The sequence below is a fragment of the Schistocerca gregaria genome, chromosome 2 (genome assembly GCF_023897955.1).
Source record: "Schistocerca gregaria isolate iqSchGreg1 chromosome 2, iqSchGreg1.2, whole genome shotgun sequence".
Lineage (NCBI taxonomy): Eukaryota > Metazoa > Arthropoda > Insecta > Orthoptera > Acrididae > Schistocerca > Schistocerca gregaria.
Genome location: NC_064921.1, coordinates 76,310,630 through 76,326,052, shown reverse-complemented (window position 1 = coordinate 76,326,052; position 15,423 = coordinate 76,310,630). Strand labels below are relative to the sequence as shown.

Here is a 15,423-nt window from a genome sequence, read left to right as displayed (position 1 = left end):
AATGGTCAGGGATACTGTGTAGTGTGCACAATAGAGGAATAGTTTGGAGATGATAAATGTTTCTATTAGCATGACAATGCATCCTGTCATAGAGCAGCAACTGTGAAAAAATCGTTTGTGGACAATAACATTCTTATCAAGGACTGGCCTACCCAGTGTCCCGACCTGAAACCAATGGAACAGCTTTGGGGTATTTATTTATTTACACGCCTAGTTCCATAGGACCAAATTTAGGAGCAAATCTTCAAGTTCATGGAAACGTGTTAGTACATGAAATTACAACATGAAGTGATAATAGATAAAATAAAATATTTATGAACCCAAAAAAAGTCGAGCCATAAGTTTAAGTAAATGCAGTCAACAATATAACATAAGAATCAGCTTGATTTTCTAAGGAACTCCTTGACAGAATAGGAGTGACCCATGAGGAAGCTTCAGTTTCAATATAAAAGTGCTTGGATTACTGCTAAGAGTTTTGAATACTTGTGGTAGCTTATTGAAAATGGATTTATACCTTTCTGCCCAAGAGTTACAGAAGTGTGATCCAAATGCAGGTTGGATCTCTGCCTGACATTAATATAGGGAAAGCTGCTAATTCTTGGGAATAAGTTGATGTTATTAACAATAAATGACATTAACGAATATATATATACATTGAGAGGCCAATGTCAGAATACCTCAATTAGTGAACAGAGGTCAACAAAAGGTTTGCAACCTTACACCACTTATTGCCCAAAATGCCCATTTCTGAGCCAGAAATATCATTTGCGAATGGGAAGAGTTACCCCAAAATACAATACCATATGATATAAGTGAATGAAAATAATCAAAGTAGATTAATTTTTGTGTCTAGTGATCACTTACTTCAGATACCCTTCAAATAGCAAAAATGGCAGCATTAATCCTTGGAACGAGATCCTGAATGTGGGCTTTCCATGACAGTTTACTATTTATCTGAACAACTAGAAATTTGAACTGTTCAGTTTCACTGATCATATGCCCATTCTGTAAAGCTAAAAAACTTGGTTTTGTTGAATTGTGTGTTAGCAACTGCTAAAACTAAGTCTTACTGGGATTTAGCATTATTTTATTTTCTACAATCCATGAACTTATGTCATGAACTGCACTATTTGAAACAGAGCCAGTGTTGCATGCTACATACTTTGCTACCAAGCTAGTGTCATCAACAAACCGAAATATTTTAGAATTACTTTGTTCAAGAAACCAGTGTCAAATATGACTACCTAGTCTAGTCTTAGCTCTTGAGGAAGAATGGGCTGCCATTCTCTGACTTACAGATACCTCACTGAAAGTGTCCCCAGCAAAGTTCAATCTATCATCAAGGTGAGGGGTGGACGTACCTCATATTAATGTCCTCTAACAGTGTATTTAAGACTTACTTTCTGATAAAAGTTCCCTATAGTGGCTGGATGATCAGCATGCCTCACTGGTAAACAAAGGATCCATATTTTACCTGCAACACTGCTAGGAAGATTTTCTTGATAGCAACTTCAAAGCTACTTGAAGAAGCAGCTGTCATTAATGGCTAGAAAAGCATAAAAAATGGTCAGACAGCTCACCAGTATTGACTAGGATTAAATGCCATGGTGTTTCATTTGAATTTCTTTGCTTTTTCTTTAACTAACATTTGTTATTACAGCTGTGTCATTACCACCATGAGATATAACATTAAGGAAACATCTCATTGATGTCACAAAGCTTTCACAACTTCAACCACCACAAAACAGAAGAGAGGAAGGTTAGGGTTACTGTCTCAATCACATCACAGTTATGCAGTTCCAATTGTACAAACAAGAGCAAGGAATCAGCTGTAACCCTATTATGTGAATCTCCCTTAAACCAACCCAAAGTAAATTAGGGAACTACAGAGAACTTCAAGCAGAATAGAGGGATATGAATTTGTGTATCAATCCAGAATATAAGTCCAGTGTCTAAATCACTGCATCACCTTGCTAAGCTATGAAACTGAAGTACTAAACAAAAGTCAGCTGCAACACTTTTAAAATAGGAATACATACTCAATAAAATAACAACCTTATCAAATGTTACTTTTCTGGCCGCTTCTGCAGAAAAGCAAAGTGTGTCAATACATTTTAACATGAGGCTTAACAGGCACTCTAGAAAGTATATCCACACCACAATATGATTCCTTTTCAGATTGTATTAACAAGTAATATTGGGGTATGAAACTGGCATCAGACACTAAAAACACAAATGCCTAGACTTAATTCATATTTGACACATCAGGGTGGAAAGGAAGAAACTACTGTTTCATTTTTCATTTTCATTATAAAACACATTTATTAATCAGCTCCGTGTGCTTCAATACTATTTGTACATGAAAATCAATTGCTGCAGTACAGAAAATTAATAAATTTCATTTGTAATATATGTCAGTTAGTCACTTTCTGAGGTAATATCTTATTAGAACATTAGACATGGAAGTATTTCATGGCTGTTCTTATTCTCAGTAGCATACTAAAATTCTTTGCTTAGAAAAACAGCAAAGTCTGGCAAGTTATTGCACAGTAATAGTAATTTTCTCATCTTATAACCACTAATTTGTAATGATTCTATTTAAAATTTCAAGATACAATTTTAAGAAATAATAAATTATTATAGCTAATCGATCAGCTGACAACCACATTCAACTTATGTACCAGTTTACAAAATATCTCACTGTACAATATGTTCTGTTATACGTAGGCAATAACATATGAAATAATCACTTTGGTGTAATTTTGTTTATCTGCACATATTTTGCACATGATGACAACTGGTAACCTTTTAAGTAGATCATTCGAGCCAGCTATTTCCGTAACGACAAAACCTTTCACCTTCACTTTATCATTTGGTATAGTGAACACATTTCTTTGCTATGACACTTATGCTTTAACAAGGAACACCAAATCACTGACAAGTACAAAAATTTAATACACCTCCTTTACACTCAGTGCAAATAATCAGCAAACATATATGTAAGAAATCTATTTTTTATGGAATGTACCTGAGACCAGTCTACCACATTATTCACATAAATTCTATCAAATATATTTTACACGGGGTTTGACAATAATAAATAAAATACTGCTTTTAGTCTTCACTGTTGACAACATTGTGGACGGGTTCATTCAAAAAATAAGTAGGAAGCTGCCTGTTTAGTCATTGACATATGACTTTTACAGAGAACATTGCACCTTAGCATGGACTATGAGAAGTACTCAAAGATCCAGCAGCAAAATACTGACCAACATTGGCCGTCTGTTATTCAGTCCTAGAATCAAAGGTTTTCTTTAATATCAGTCAATATCTCGAGCATGATTTGTGTGCCCATTCATACTGATGGTATGTATAACTCCTGGTCCATCTTGCATTGTGTCTGGAGATGTTGGAGTTGCAGCTTGCAAAGCCTGATTTAGGCCTGAGGGAGGAACATAAAACCACCATGCCAAGAAGAAAAACAGTAGGGATGCTGCCTTTCCTATGAAAGCCAGTGCAAGCATGTATCTGTAAAAGGAAAACAACGTTATAGTATTAGTAACTTAACTTTTTTGTTTACTGAAAAAACAAGATTGCAGTTCTGTCTAGGGAAAACATTATAAATTAGAACTATTCCCAGTAATTACTGTATAGTTAAATTAAATTAACACTGATGATAAAAACTCAAAAAGTTACATACAAGTGCTTATTTCATTTACACAACCATTACATGAACCTAAAGTTTTGACTTCACAATTTTTTTTATTTAGCAATGGCTGAAACAATTCTTATCACAAAGAGTTGTTTTTAAGAGGCAACCACATCTGCACAAGACCATTTTGAAAAACGAAGAACGTCGTAGAACAGTTGCTTAATGTACAATCTTTTAATTGAATACAGAACCAATTTAGAAACATTTGCAGTTCCATTATCTAGTACAAAAAATAACATCACTTAATCATCTGAGGTCATACTAACTCCAGTGTTGTCATGGAACCAAAGATTCCACGTCAACAAAGTAAAAGGAACAAAATTTCCGTAAAAGCCATTCTCTTATGGTGCATGACCAGGAGTAAAAACAGGAAAACTGTAATAGCAAATACTAGCTTTTACTTTTTTGACATCGAATCTTTGGTTCAATGACAACATTAACATTGGGGCGAGAATCACCTCAGATGATTAAGTGATTTTATTTTCTTTCTTTCTTTTTTCCCACCACCAGATGATGGTACTGTAACTGTTTCTCATTTTTGAAAATTCTGATCAGTTCTCAATGTAGTTTCCTTGCGAATAGCATTACAGTCATTCATGGTACTTAGGGCTCCACATATTCTGAATAGACATTGCATTGAAGGGTGCCAAATTTATAAATCTTTTGTATCTATACATATTTTTAAACTCAGATCTACTGTTAGCAGCTGACACTCCAACTACAGCAACAAAGTTTTGTATTATTTTTACTGTTTGACATCAGATGTAGAATTAATTAACATCTGAATTCCATGTTCATGAACAGCACCTGTTCCTCACTCCTGTATCCACTAAAAACCACACAGTGTGCAAGAAAGTCATATCATAAACAAAGCTCCAAGATTTGATGGAACGTCTGTCACATTCAGTACAGAATTTACAGCTGAATTAGCTCCTATTTTAACCACAATATACCATAGATCCCTCGAACAGAAAACTACGACCAGTGACTAAAGAAAGCACAGGTCAAACCCGTCTACAAGAAGGGTAGCACAAGTGATCCACAAAACTACCTACAATATCCTTGAAATTCATTTGGTGTAGAATCTTAGAATATATTCTGAGCTCAAATGTAACAAGGTGTCAAAAGAAAAAAACAATCAGAAATCCTCAGTCATGTAGAACCCAAATCACATTTTTCTCACATGACATTCTGAAAGTCATGGATCAAGGTTCTCAGGTAGAGGCAGTATTTCTTGACCTCTGAAAAGCATTTTACTCAGTACCTCACATACACCTGTTATTGAGAATAATTTTATGAGGTACCAATCAAAATTTGTGACTGGATTTAGGATTTCTTTCTAGGGGAACACATCATGTTATCTTGGATGGAGAATCATCAACAGATACAGAAGTAATTTCTTGGAGCCTCAGGAAGTGTGTTGGGACTCTTCCTGTAAATGCTCATCAACAATCTTGCAGACAATATTAATAGTAACCTCATAGTTTTGTAGATGATGCAGTTACCTATTATGAAGTACTGCCTGAATAAAGCTGTACAAATATCCAGATGGATCTTGATAAGATTTCTTTTTGAGATGCATGGGAAAAAATTGGGAGATATGAGAAGTGACAATTGTGGTGTTGCAGTCACTGATCTTGTGGCAGAATTCTCTTTGTATACAAAATGTAATGAAGGTCAGAATACAAATAATAAACAAAAATGAGTAAGAAAAACCACTCACTTGCAGATGATGCAGAAGTGTCACACAGACACACGTAACAGGTAAGAGATTCTATCATTATGTTGCCCTCTTACCAATTTTGCTCCCTAGGGTCATTTCCCTTTGGGTGATCCAGGTCTAAGATCTGTCCCATACACACATCCACCAGAGTATACATTGTTCTAGGAGGTAGGAATCAGCTACATTCTGCCCTCATTGTATGCTTATGACAACTAGCCACCTGCCTATTACCAAAAATGACCTCTGCCAAACTGTGAATCACTACAAACTTGACCATCCAGTTTTCAAAGAAGCCACACCACATGAAACTATTGACTTCAACAAATGCTACAGTACCACAACATTTAGTTCCTTCACTAACTAAATCTCTCATGAAATGCACAATGATAACTGTCCCTCCACCATGCTCTCTGTTCCAACAATTTACTGACACTCTTTTGCTTCCAGCCTTTCCTCTCATGTTATTTTCCACCCAGTTCCTTCTTTGCCCCAACATTTTACTCCCTCAGTTCCACATTTCCCACATCTCTATTCCTATCCCTGTCATCCCTTCTCATACCACCCAAGGGAAGAAGGTTCAGTTCTCCATTCGTAATAATCGATCATAATATTATTGCACCTAGGAATGAGGGTGCTTCAGTTGGGTTATCACAAATTTTTACCATGATATTTCATGAGGTCACACTGAAACATTTGTTAGTGTATGCACTTCTTTCATGATCATTCACAGTGCCATGCATTTTCCTTAGTCACTGCTGTACTTGTTTACTGTGATAATGGCCACAGGAGACCAAGTATAATACTATGATGGTGGGGTAGCACTATTTACTAAGGTATAAACAACATGCCTATTATCTAATCATAGGGATTTTCTCTTCACTTTTGCATAGAAATGAAATTATAGCAAAATAGTGTTCCTGTTCACACAAGTTTCATGGTCGTTAAGAGATGCTTCTTAAGTTGTGGACCGCATGAGGCTAATAAAATTTAAAAGAGATACAGGGCATATCATAGTTTACTATAGGCAATACTGTTAAGTAGTTAGAGATTCCAAATTTAAATTTTATCAGTGATACATCAGCACAAACAATAACACTGTCAAATTCTTAAGTTTTGAGATGTACACTCTTAGTTGCAAAATGAAAGTGAGTGAAGTCTACTGACTTGACCTACTGTGCTTGGGACAGTACTATTCTGTATCACTTAGCAGTTTGATAAAGTATATTTAGAATTTCTTTTCCAGTTCATCCTATTCCTTCCTATGACACATAAGTCTTGAATCTGCATTAATATTATTTTATTTCTACACCTATTGAAATTCCCACCTGCACCTATTATGCTTCTGCTGTTACCATTTTTTAATGTATTCCCACCAGGTTCTCTCTTTCATCTTTTCTCATTTTATCCTATTTCATCTTCTTCTTCTTCTTCTTCTTCCTCTTCTACCCACACACCCTCTCCTCTTACTCCACTGAACCTCTCTTCTAGTCCTTTCTAATCTCCTTCTAAAGACTCATTGTCTTGTTACCCCAACTCCTCTCTACCTGACACATTTATCATTATGTTTCCTACAACCCAATTTACTCTCTCCAGTTCCTTCTAACCAGCACTCCAACAGTGGACATCCTTCTACATTCTCTTATATATGGGGATTGTTCCCTATTTCCCATCCTTCTTACAGCCTTCCTGCTGGAAATACTGGTCTTCTAAATCCATTGCCTGGTCCTATTCCACCTACAGCCCTCTGATACTCTGTGCCATCCTATCTTTCCCCATTGCCAAGTTCTCTCGCAGTTCACCATTTTCCCTTGACCCCCAAGTCATATAAATTTTTCAGCAACATGCACATAATGTACATACATCATGACTGCATGTGAGACTTGCTCTCCCTCATGTTGGGCAATGTTATTAAGTTACAGACTTACGAATAAATAGTTGCAGTTTGCAGTTCTAGTCAACACTTGACATTTCATCTTTAATGTGATGGGACATCCACTATTTCTGCCACAACATACTACTGCCATGCTTTTTCTCTTGCCTTTAAAACTTGTCAGCACATCTGTTTCAATTTTACGACTATATTACAATAATGCAAATGCAACTGGTACTTACCTTCCCATGTAAGTATTGTCATACACCTGACAAGCACCTCTTTCGTGACAACTCTCAAACCACTGGAGGCAAGTTTCATCAATTAAGGCACCAAATACCATTGGTGCAGGTATGGTACCAATAAGTCGTACCTTTATCCACTGTATTCCGAGGGCAAAAGAACGCTGATCATCCTGCACACACCTAAAGAGAGAGAACATCAGTCATCAAATGGGTAATTTTGTTCTAATTTATATTAACTAAAATAATTTCAGCCATTGTTTCTCCTTATTATCTAATAGCATCTTTTTTGAATTTTTAAATATGTTTGAGGGGACTTCAAAAAGTAAGTTACATGTTATCAGTTGCAAGTTGCTCCTGTCAGAGCACAAAAAAGGTGTACATTCCTTTTTAAAAGACTCTGACGGAAAAGTGAGGAACCAGCTGCCTCAGTCACCAACCCACCACCCGTAACAAAAATTTTGGTATGTGAACATATGCATGCTCTTTTAACACATAACACTCTAAATCCTTTTACCCAATCTCTCTCTGTAATGAAGCCTACATACTCAACATCTCCCTCTCACTGCCATTGTCTATTTAGGTCTCTCTCTCTCCTTTTTCTGCCATTGATTTACAGTATATCCCACAGCCACTGTCTCCTCACTCAATTACACTGTCTCCTTTAGCCTTTCTTTCATGTCTCTATCCTATCTTGGCAGCTCAGGAGTTCTAGTACCACTTTGGTCATATTTGTATAGGCATGAAGCGCCCTTTATACAGCGACAGTGTGTCATAAAGTTTTATTGGTGAAAAAACATGTTTCTGTCACCTCAAAAACTCTACAATTACTCTATAACTCTTGCCATGCTCCACTACACCAGTTAAAACTATATTTATGCTTCTGACCAGGTATTATGTGCATATTTTACATGCAAAAGTACAGTAAGATTGACTATCTGGACCTTGGTAACAGATTATATTTGGTATCCAAAAGTCCAAGTTTTTTAAAATTTGTCTTGATTACAGATAAAGATTTTTCAAAAATGGAAAGAATGGCATTTCTAAATGAATAAAGAATATAGTTAAAATTTGAGCCATTTTCCATGGTTAATTATTTTGATAATTGCAGCTCATGGAGCAAAAAGCTAAAAACCAATTTCTGCAGTTTTCTTTAGCATAGCATGGTAAGTTTGAATCTCTGAATCATGGTAATGGATAATGATATCAAAAAACTTTTGAAGTTTCCCAAGAATATCATCTTAAGAACATACAGTAAAAATTTTGATAATCCTCCATGGAAACTATAGAAATGGTCATCTCCACAACTGGTACTTTTTGTACCCAACAATCATAATTTCTTCAGATTTTCTCAGGAGTTACCCATGAACAAATGGTGTTTTTATAAGCTGCTTAAGTCCACCTTACATGATTAATGCAAACAAACCAACTGATTTGCACAATTTGCTGATCTGGAGGAAATATGTAGTGTTCAAATTTTGACCCTGTGCTGCATGATAGCTGCAAGATTACCATTCTTCCGATAGGTATACAAATGGTCACTACATCACAGGGTGTCCAAAACAGTTGACCCCTTATCTCCATGATCAGTAGAAACTGAGATGTAACCCCCTGAAAAATTGGATTTTCGCATGCGGCTTTTTGGAATATATTGGTAGCATGTTTTGGTCAATCAATAGATCAATCTTTTTATTCATCCATTAACAATATACAATGTATGGATGTAGTCAATTACAATATAGTTTCTTGTCTTTAATTTGTTTCAAAAACTTGGATCATAAATACAAATATTTTATATCAGTATACATAAATAATATTACTTTTCCATATTCAGATATTCTTCAATGTTATAAAAACTATTTGTTAGTAAAAACTGTTTATGATCTACCTTGAATTTATGAAATTCTTTAATTTTCTTTATTGTTGAAGGCAATGCACTAAAAAGTATTTTGGGCTGTTAGTTTACACTCTTTTGGTAGAGTTCTCCTTTGTGGATGTGTCTGTGAAAATCATCCCTGTTCCTTGTTTCATAGTTATGAACTTGATTATTTAATGTTGAAAATTCCTGGTGAGTTTGCAGAAAGCATACACATTCATAGATGTATAAGCTAGAAAGAGCCATTATTTTAAATTCTTTAAATATTTCCCTGCATGACACTCTGCAAGGAACCCCTTTCATTATTCTAATAGCCCTATTCTGAAGTTTGAAAGCTGTATTTCCCCAGACGATCACACCATATGTAAGCAAACTGTTCATGTAAGCATAATAGGCACACAGCAATGATTCAGTGTTGCAGCATTCCCGAAGCATTCTTAGCACATAGCAGCATGGTTGGTTGGTTGGTTGGTTACGGGGAAGAGACCAAACAGCGAGGTCATAGGTCTCATCGGATTAGGGAAGGATGGGGAAAGAAGTCGGCCGTGCCATTTCAAGGAACCACCCCGGCATTTGCCTGCAGTGATTTAGGGAAATCACGGAAAACCTAAATCAGGATGGCCGGACGCGGGATTGAACCGTCGTCCTCCCGAATGCGACTCCAGTGTGCTAACCATTGCGCTACCTCGCTCGGTAGCAGCATGGTGTACACAGAGTGATTAAGGCAGGTGACATAAATTTTAGTGAATGCTGCACTACAGTTCAGAGTGACATTGATACATGACACTATTTTTTAACATAGTCACCAAGTGATGGTAAACAATGATTTGAACACTCTACCAATCATTCAGTTCCTCAATGAAAGAAATCTACTTCTCAATAATGGAGTCATTTGAGAACTGTTGTGTGTCCTTGTCAGTGTAAAATCTTTTTTCCTCCAGATGTTCTTTCGGCCTGCTGGAAATACTGTCGGAACATTTTCATCTGTGGTTGATATCAATGGCCTTCATTTCCCAATCAGCATCATCCATATCTGTGCAATGTTGGTCAAATTGTTTGACCTGTTTCGCTATGGCTGGGCCCACCATTGCATTTGGTCCATATACTCCTAGAATTTCACAATGAATCTGTGTAAAACATTTTTCCCACAAGAATCATTCTATCTGCATACTTCATCTTTGGAGTATGTTTCCAGTTGCCATATACTATGATGCAATGGTTATCCATATCACAGCAGAGATGTGCCTGCAGGAAACCTGGATCATTTCTAAGATTGATGTCTGAAATACTCCTCTGTGATATAGACAAGAGGGAGATTGAGTCCATAATTAAATCACTAAAGACTAAGAACTCTCATGGTTATGATGAAGTTTCTAACAGAATATTAAAGTACTGTGCTGCACATGTTAGACCTGTATTAGCCATATTTGTAATTTTTCCTTTAGGAATGGTCAGTTTCCTAAAGTACTCAGTGGTAAAGCCGCTTTACAAAAAAGGGAGTAATCTCTATGCCACCAATGTTTGCAAAAGTTATTGAAGAGGCTATGTATGTAAGGATAATTGATCATTTTATATCACACGATTTGCTATCAAATGTGCAGTTTGGCTTTAGAAGTTGTTTAACTATTGAAATGCTATGTTCTCTTTTCTCTGTGAGGTACTGGATGGGTTAAAAAAAAGGTTTTGAACACTTGGCATATTTTTTGATTTAACTAAGGCATTTGATTGTGTTTATCACAAAATATTGCTCCAGAAGTTGGACCATTACGGAATACGGGGAGTAGCTCACGATTGGTTCACCTCTTACTTTAGCAACAGGCTGAAAAAGATCATTATTCACAATGTTGATAACAGCTGTGATGTGGGGTCTGAGTGGGGTACTCTGGAGTGGGGGGTGCTCCAGGGATCAGTGTTGGGGCCACTCCTGTTCCTTATTTATCTAAATGATATGCCCTCTAGTATTAGGGGTAACTCTAAAATATTTCTGTTTGCTGATGACACTAGCTTGGCAGTAAAGGATGTTGTGTCCAACATTGGCTCGGTTTCAAATAGTGCAGTACATGACCTCAGTTCATGGCTTGTAGGAAATAAACTAATGCTAAATCACAGTAAGACTCAGTTTTTACAGTTTCTAACACACAATTCAACAAAACCTGACGTTTTAATGTCACAGAATGAGCATATGATTAGTGAAACTGAACATTTCAAGTCTCTAGGTGTTCAGATAGATAGTAAGCTGTCGTGGTGAGTCCACATTCAGGATCTTGTACAAAGACTTAATACTGCCATTTTTACAATTCGAAAGGCTTCAGAAGTGAGTCGTTTGACACAAAAATTAGTCTACTTTGTTTATTTTCATTCGCTATTGTCATATGGTATTATATTTTGACATAACTCTTCCCATTCTAAAAGGATATTTTTGGCTCAAAAACGGGTGCTAGTTCACGAACCTCTTGTCAACCTCTGTTCACGAGTCTGGATATTTTAACACTGGCCTCTCAATACGTATATTCCTTATTGTTGTTTCATGTTACCAATATTAGTTCATTCCCACGAATAAGCAGTTTTCAGTCGGTTAATACTCAGCAGAAATCAAACCTGCATTTGGATCAGACTTCCTTAACTCTTGTGCAATAAGGTGTTCAGTATACTGCTCCATCAATTTTCAATAAGCTGCCACTTGAATTCAAAAATCTTAGCAGTAATCCACATGTTTTCAAATCAAAACTGAAGAGTTTCCTCATGGGTCACTCCTTCTATTCCTTAAAAAAGTAAGCTGATTTTTATTGTATTGCTGATAACGTTTACTTAAACTTATGGACTTACTTTGTTAAAGTTAATGAACATTTATTTTTATCTGTTATTACATGTATGTTGTAATTTCATGTACTGACACATTCCAAGACCTTGGAGATTTGCTCCTCAATTTGGTCCTACAGAACTTGACGAGTAAATAAATAAATAAATACTTTTTCCTGTTAATGTGTCACTCTTGTTGCACAGTGGTCTCAGAAAAGCACAACATGGGTACCTATTTTCTGAAGTCTCTATTTATTTGATGTTTCTTATACTCATTGAAATTGATTAATTATTTTCTGTGAGGCTATATTTTAGTATTTCACTCTAAGGCAGCATAAATGAAGAGTGATAAAATGTCTGCAGCAGGAACAACCAAAATTCTGTTCCTAAGTGCTGTTCAATATAGTAACAATGTTCCAGCAACTTATTTCATCACTCACATCACATGGACATCCTCAACTCTTCAAAACTAGGTACCCCTCATCCTGGAGTCTGCGTGACCTTCCCCACCCCACACCTCTCTCCTATGTACAGAAGCAACAATTAGTTCTGAAAGCTAGATAGTGTGCTGTTTTTACTTTTATATGTATCTGTGAGTGATTCTACACATATTGCCTGGACAGCAATTTTGTCTTATAATTTATTACTATTTTCAACTGAATTACCCTTTGATATGCGTTCACCTGGTCTTACAATTATTTCTTCCATTTTTGTCTTCTTCATTCTCAGTTTTTTCTTGCATTTACTAACTTTTTATACCTGTCTGTACCTCTCATATACTACTTGAATATAGTTTTCATCTTTTACCTACTACTTACCACCACATTATTATTAGCATAATGGATTTTGATCCTCATCTATTACGTGTTGTAGCTTCATTTTTCCTTCCTTCGGAGACACATACATCTGCTTCTTTCTTTTTCCATTCTCCAGAAAAAGAATAATTTTAAGTGGCTAAAAGTTAGAGGGGCAACAGATCCTACTTTTTTTTGTAACATTATTACACACAGTCGACTTCATCAAACATTATTGTTACTCAATCTTGACTGTCACTTTGAACCAACTCAGTTTCCTGGGCTATGAGGTTTGCATTGGCTTTTATCTCTGATCTTATAGAAGATGTCCATGTGGGTGTTATTATGCAACATACACAAAGACGAAACTTTGTTGTCACCTCAGTTAAGTACAGTGAACATCATCAGCTACAAACAAGTCAGTGAACATCATCAGCTACAAATGCCACAAAAGTTCCATATTTTATTATGTTACACTATAGTAATAGTTTTTTACCTAAAGATAATGTAAAATTATTAAATCTTTTACCCGTACAGCAAATTTCATGATTTGGTTTATATATGACGTGTGTGATGGAGAACTGCAGTGATAACACAGTTTGGTCCCCTTCCCAGAATCAGCCAATCAACCAGTGATAAACATTGAAAGGTTTTGCTGCATTTGAATTCACTGAAAAATGTGTGCCAAGAGTATGAATAAAAGAAACAACTTGTATGGCTATGTGTTTTCCAGAAATAATCAGCTCTTGAATTCACTACTTAAACTTCATTTATGCCTTTTAAAGTGAGAGCGGTTATAAACTGAAAATCATATCCTGCACCTGAAAGTGGACTTAAGTCTAGAAGATTGATGTTCACCTATTCAATCGATCTACTAATTTCTAAAGTCTATAACTCAACACTCCAAACACTCTTCTCTTTTTTTGTGCCATCCTCTTCATTTCTTCTTAATTTTGACTACTGTTATTTCTAATATATTTAATACCACTTCTTTCTGGGCCTCCCCTTGTTTTTGTTTCCCAAAACTTTTCTGTGCAACATATTTGTTAAAATCTGATTGTTTCTAAGTATATAACTAAAAAGTTTTGTTCTCTTCTTATGAATGATTCCTATACCCCCAGGTTTCTTCCAAAATATCTTCATTGGATTTTCTTTCTCTCCATATAATCCTTTTTAGACTTTTCCAAACAAAACCACATTTCCATTGCTTCTAAGTGCTTTCTGTGTGTCCTCAACACTGTCCATCTTTCACAGATGCACAGTAAATTCCAAATTAATGTCTTGAAAATTGTTTCCTGCTTTTCTACACTAAATGATTTAATTATTAACAGCTGTCTTCCACTATTAAAAATGTATTTTGCTGTTGCTGCTCCTTTTCCACACAGTCTGTTTTATATTTTATAAATAAGATGCCTCAGTGTCAAAATGTAATGATTTTTTTCTGTATTATTTCTTTCAGTTTTGAACTCAGTTGTTCTCCTCAGCTTTAATTTGCTTACTGTCACAATTTTTGTTTTTGCTATTAATTTTAGATGTTTTGCTTTGAAGATCTTTACAGCTGTTTCAATGAAAACATTAAACAAACAAGATGAAAAACTGCAAACTTCTCTTATCCCTTTTCTAATTTCAGACTTATGTAATTCTCCATTCGTCTCTATTCTTACACTTTCATATTTGTGTTTTTTACTATTTTTCTTCTATCTTTCAAATCCAAGTGTGTATCTTTCAAGGTCCTGAAGAGTTTCTTCCAACTTATGCCATCTAATGACTATTCAAACCAATAAACGCCCTGTAAGTATCCCACTTTAATTCTAACCATTTCTCTCACAAGCTCTGAGTGCAGAGACAACTTCTCTTGTTATTAAGCCAAATTTCTCTTAAGATTCTAGTTCTTTCATTTTTCAATGCTATATTTCAGTATTTTTGCCTAATGTGAAAATTAGGGTTATCATTCTGCAAATGGAGCCATTTGTTGCATTAATGAATGTGTGTTGTTTTTCTTTCTACAAAAACAATTGGAAGAAATCTAGTTGTAAGAGCAGATGATAATTTTGAACTGTTCAGCTTTCAATTTTCTCAACAATTCTGCCAGAGCTCAGGTAGCACCTGGCCTGTATAACTTTCCTTGGCCTTTCAGTGCTGCTTCGAATCCCATTTTCAAAATTTGAGGACTTACTTCATTTGAAATGATAATTAAATCAAGATCCTAAGCTGTTGACAGGCATTGATACACGTCAACAGGGACAGTTGAAAATGTGTGCCCTGACCAGGACTCAAACCCAGGATCTCCTGCTTACATGGCAGATGCTCTATCCATCTGAGCCGCCGAGGGCACAGAGGATAGTGCGACTGCAGGGATTTATCTCTTGCACACTCCCTGTGAGAGCCACATTCCCAACTTAATGTC

General features: G+C 35.9%; 1 protein-coding gene across 4 annotated transcripts in view; it reads right to left on the bottom strand.

Annotated features, from left to right (window-relative positions):
• Window positions 1-3,092: 3,092 nt before the first annotated feature.
• The window catches only part of LOC126336348 (solute carrier organic anion transporter family member 4A1), an 840,769-nt gene continuing 828,438 nt past the window's right edge, over window positions 3,093-15,423 (bottom strand). For all 4 annotated transcript variants that reach the window (XM_049999925.1, XM_049999926.1, XM_049999927.1 and 1 more), the window contains 2 exons: window positions 7,548-7,730; window positions 3,093-3,528 (listed from right to left, as the gene is read on the bottom strand). In XM_049999925.1, coding sequence (XP_049855882.1) covers window positions 3,321-3,528; window positions 7,548-7,730 — 391 coding nt within the window. In that variant the 3' untranslated portion in view covers window positions 3,093-3,320. The remainder of the gene's footprint in view (window positions 3,529-7,547; window positions 7,731-15,423) is intronic.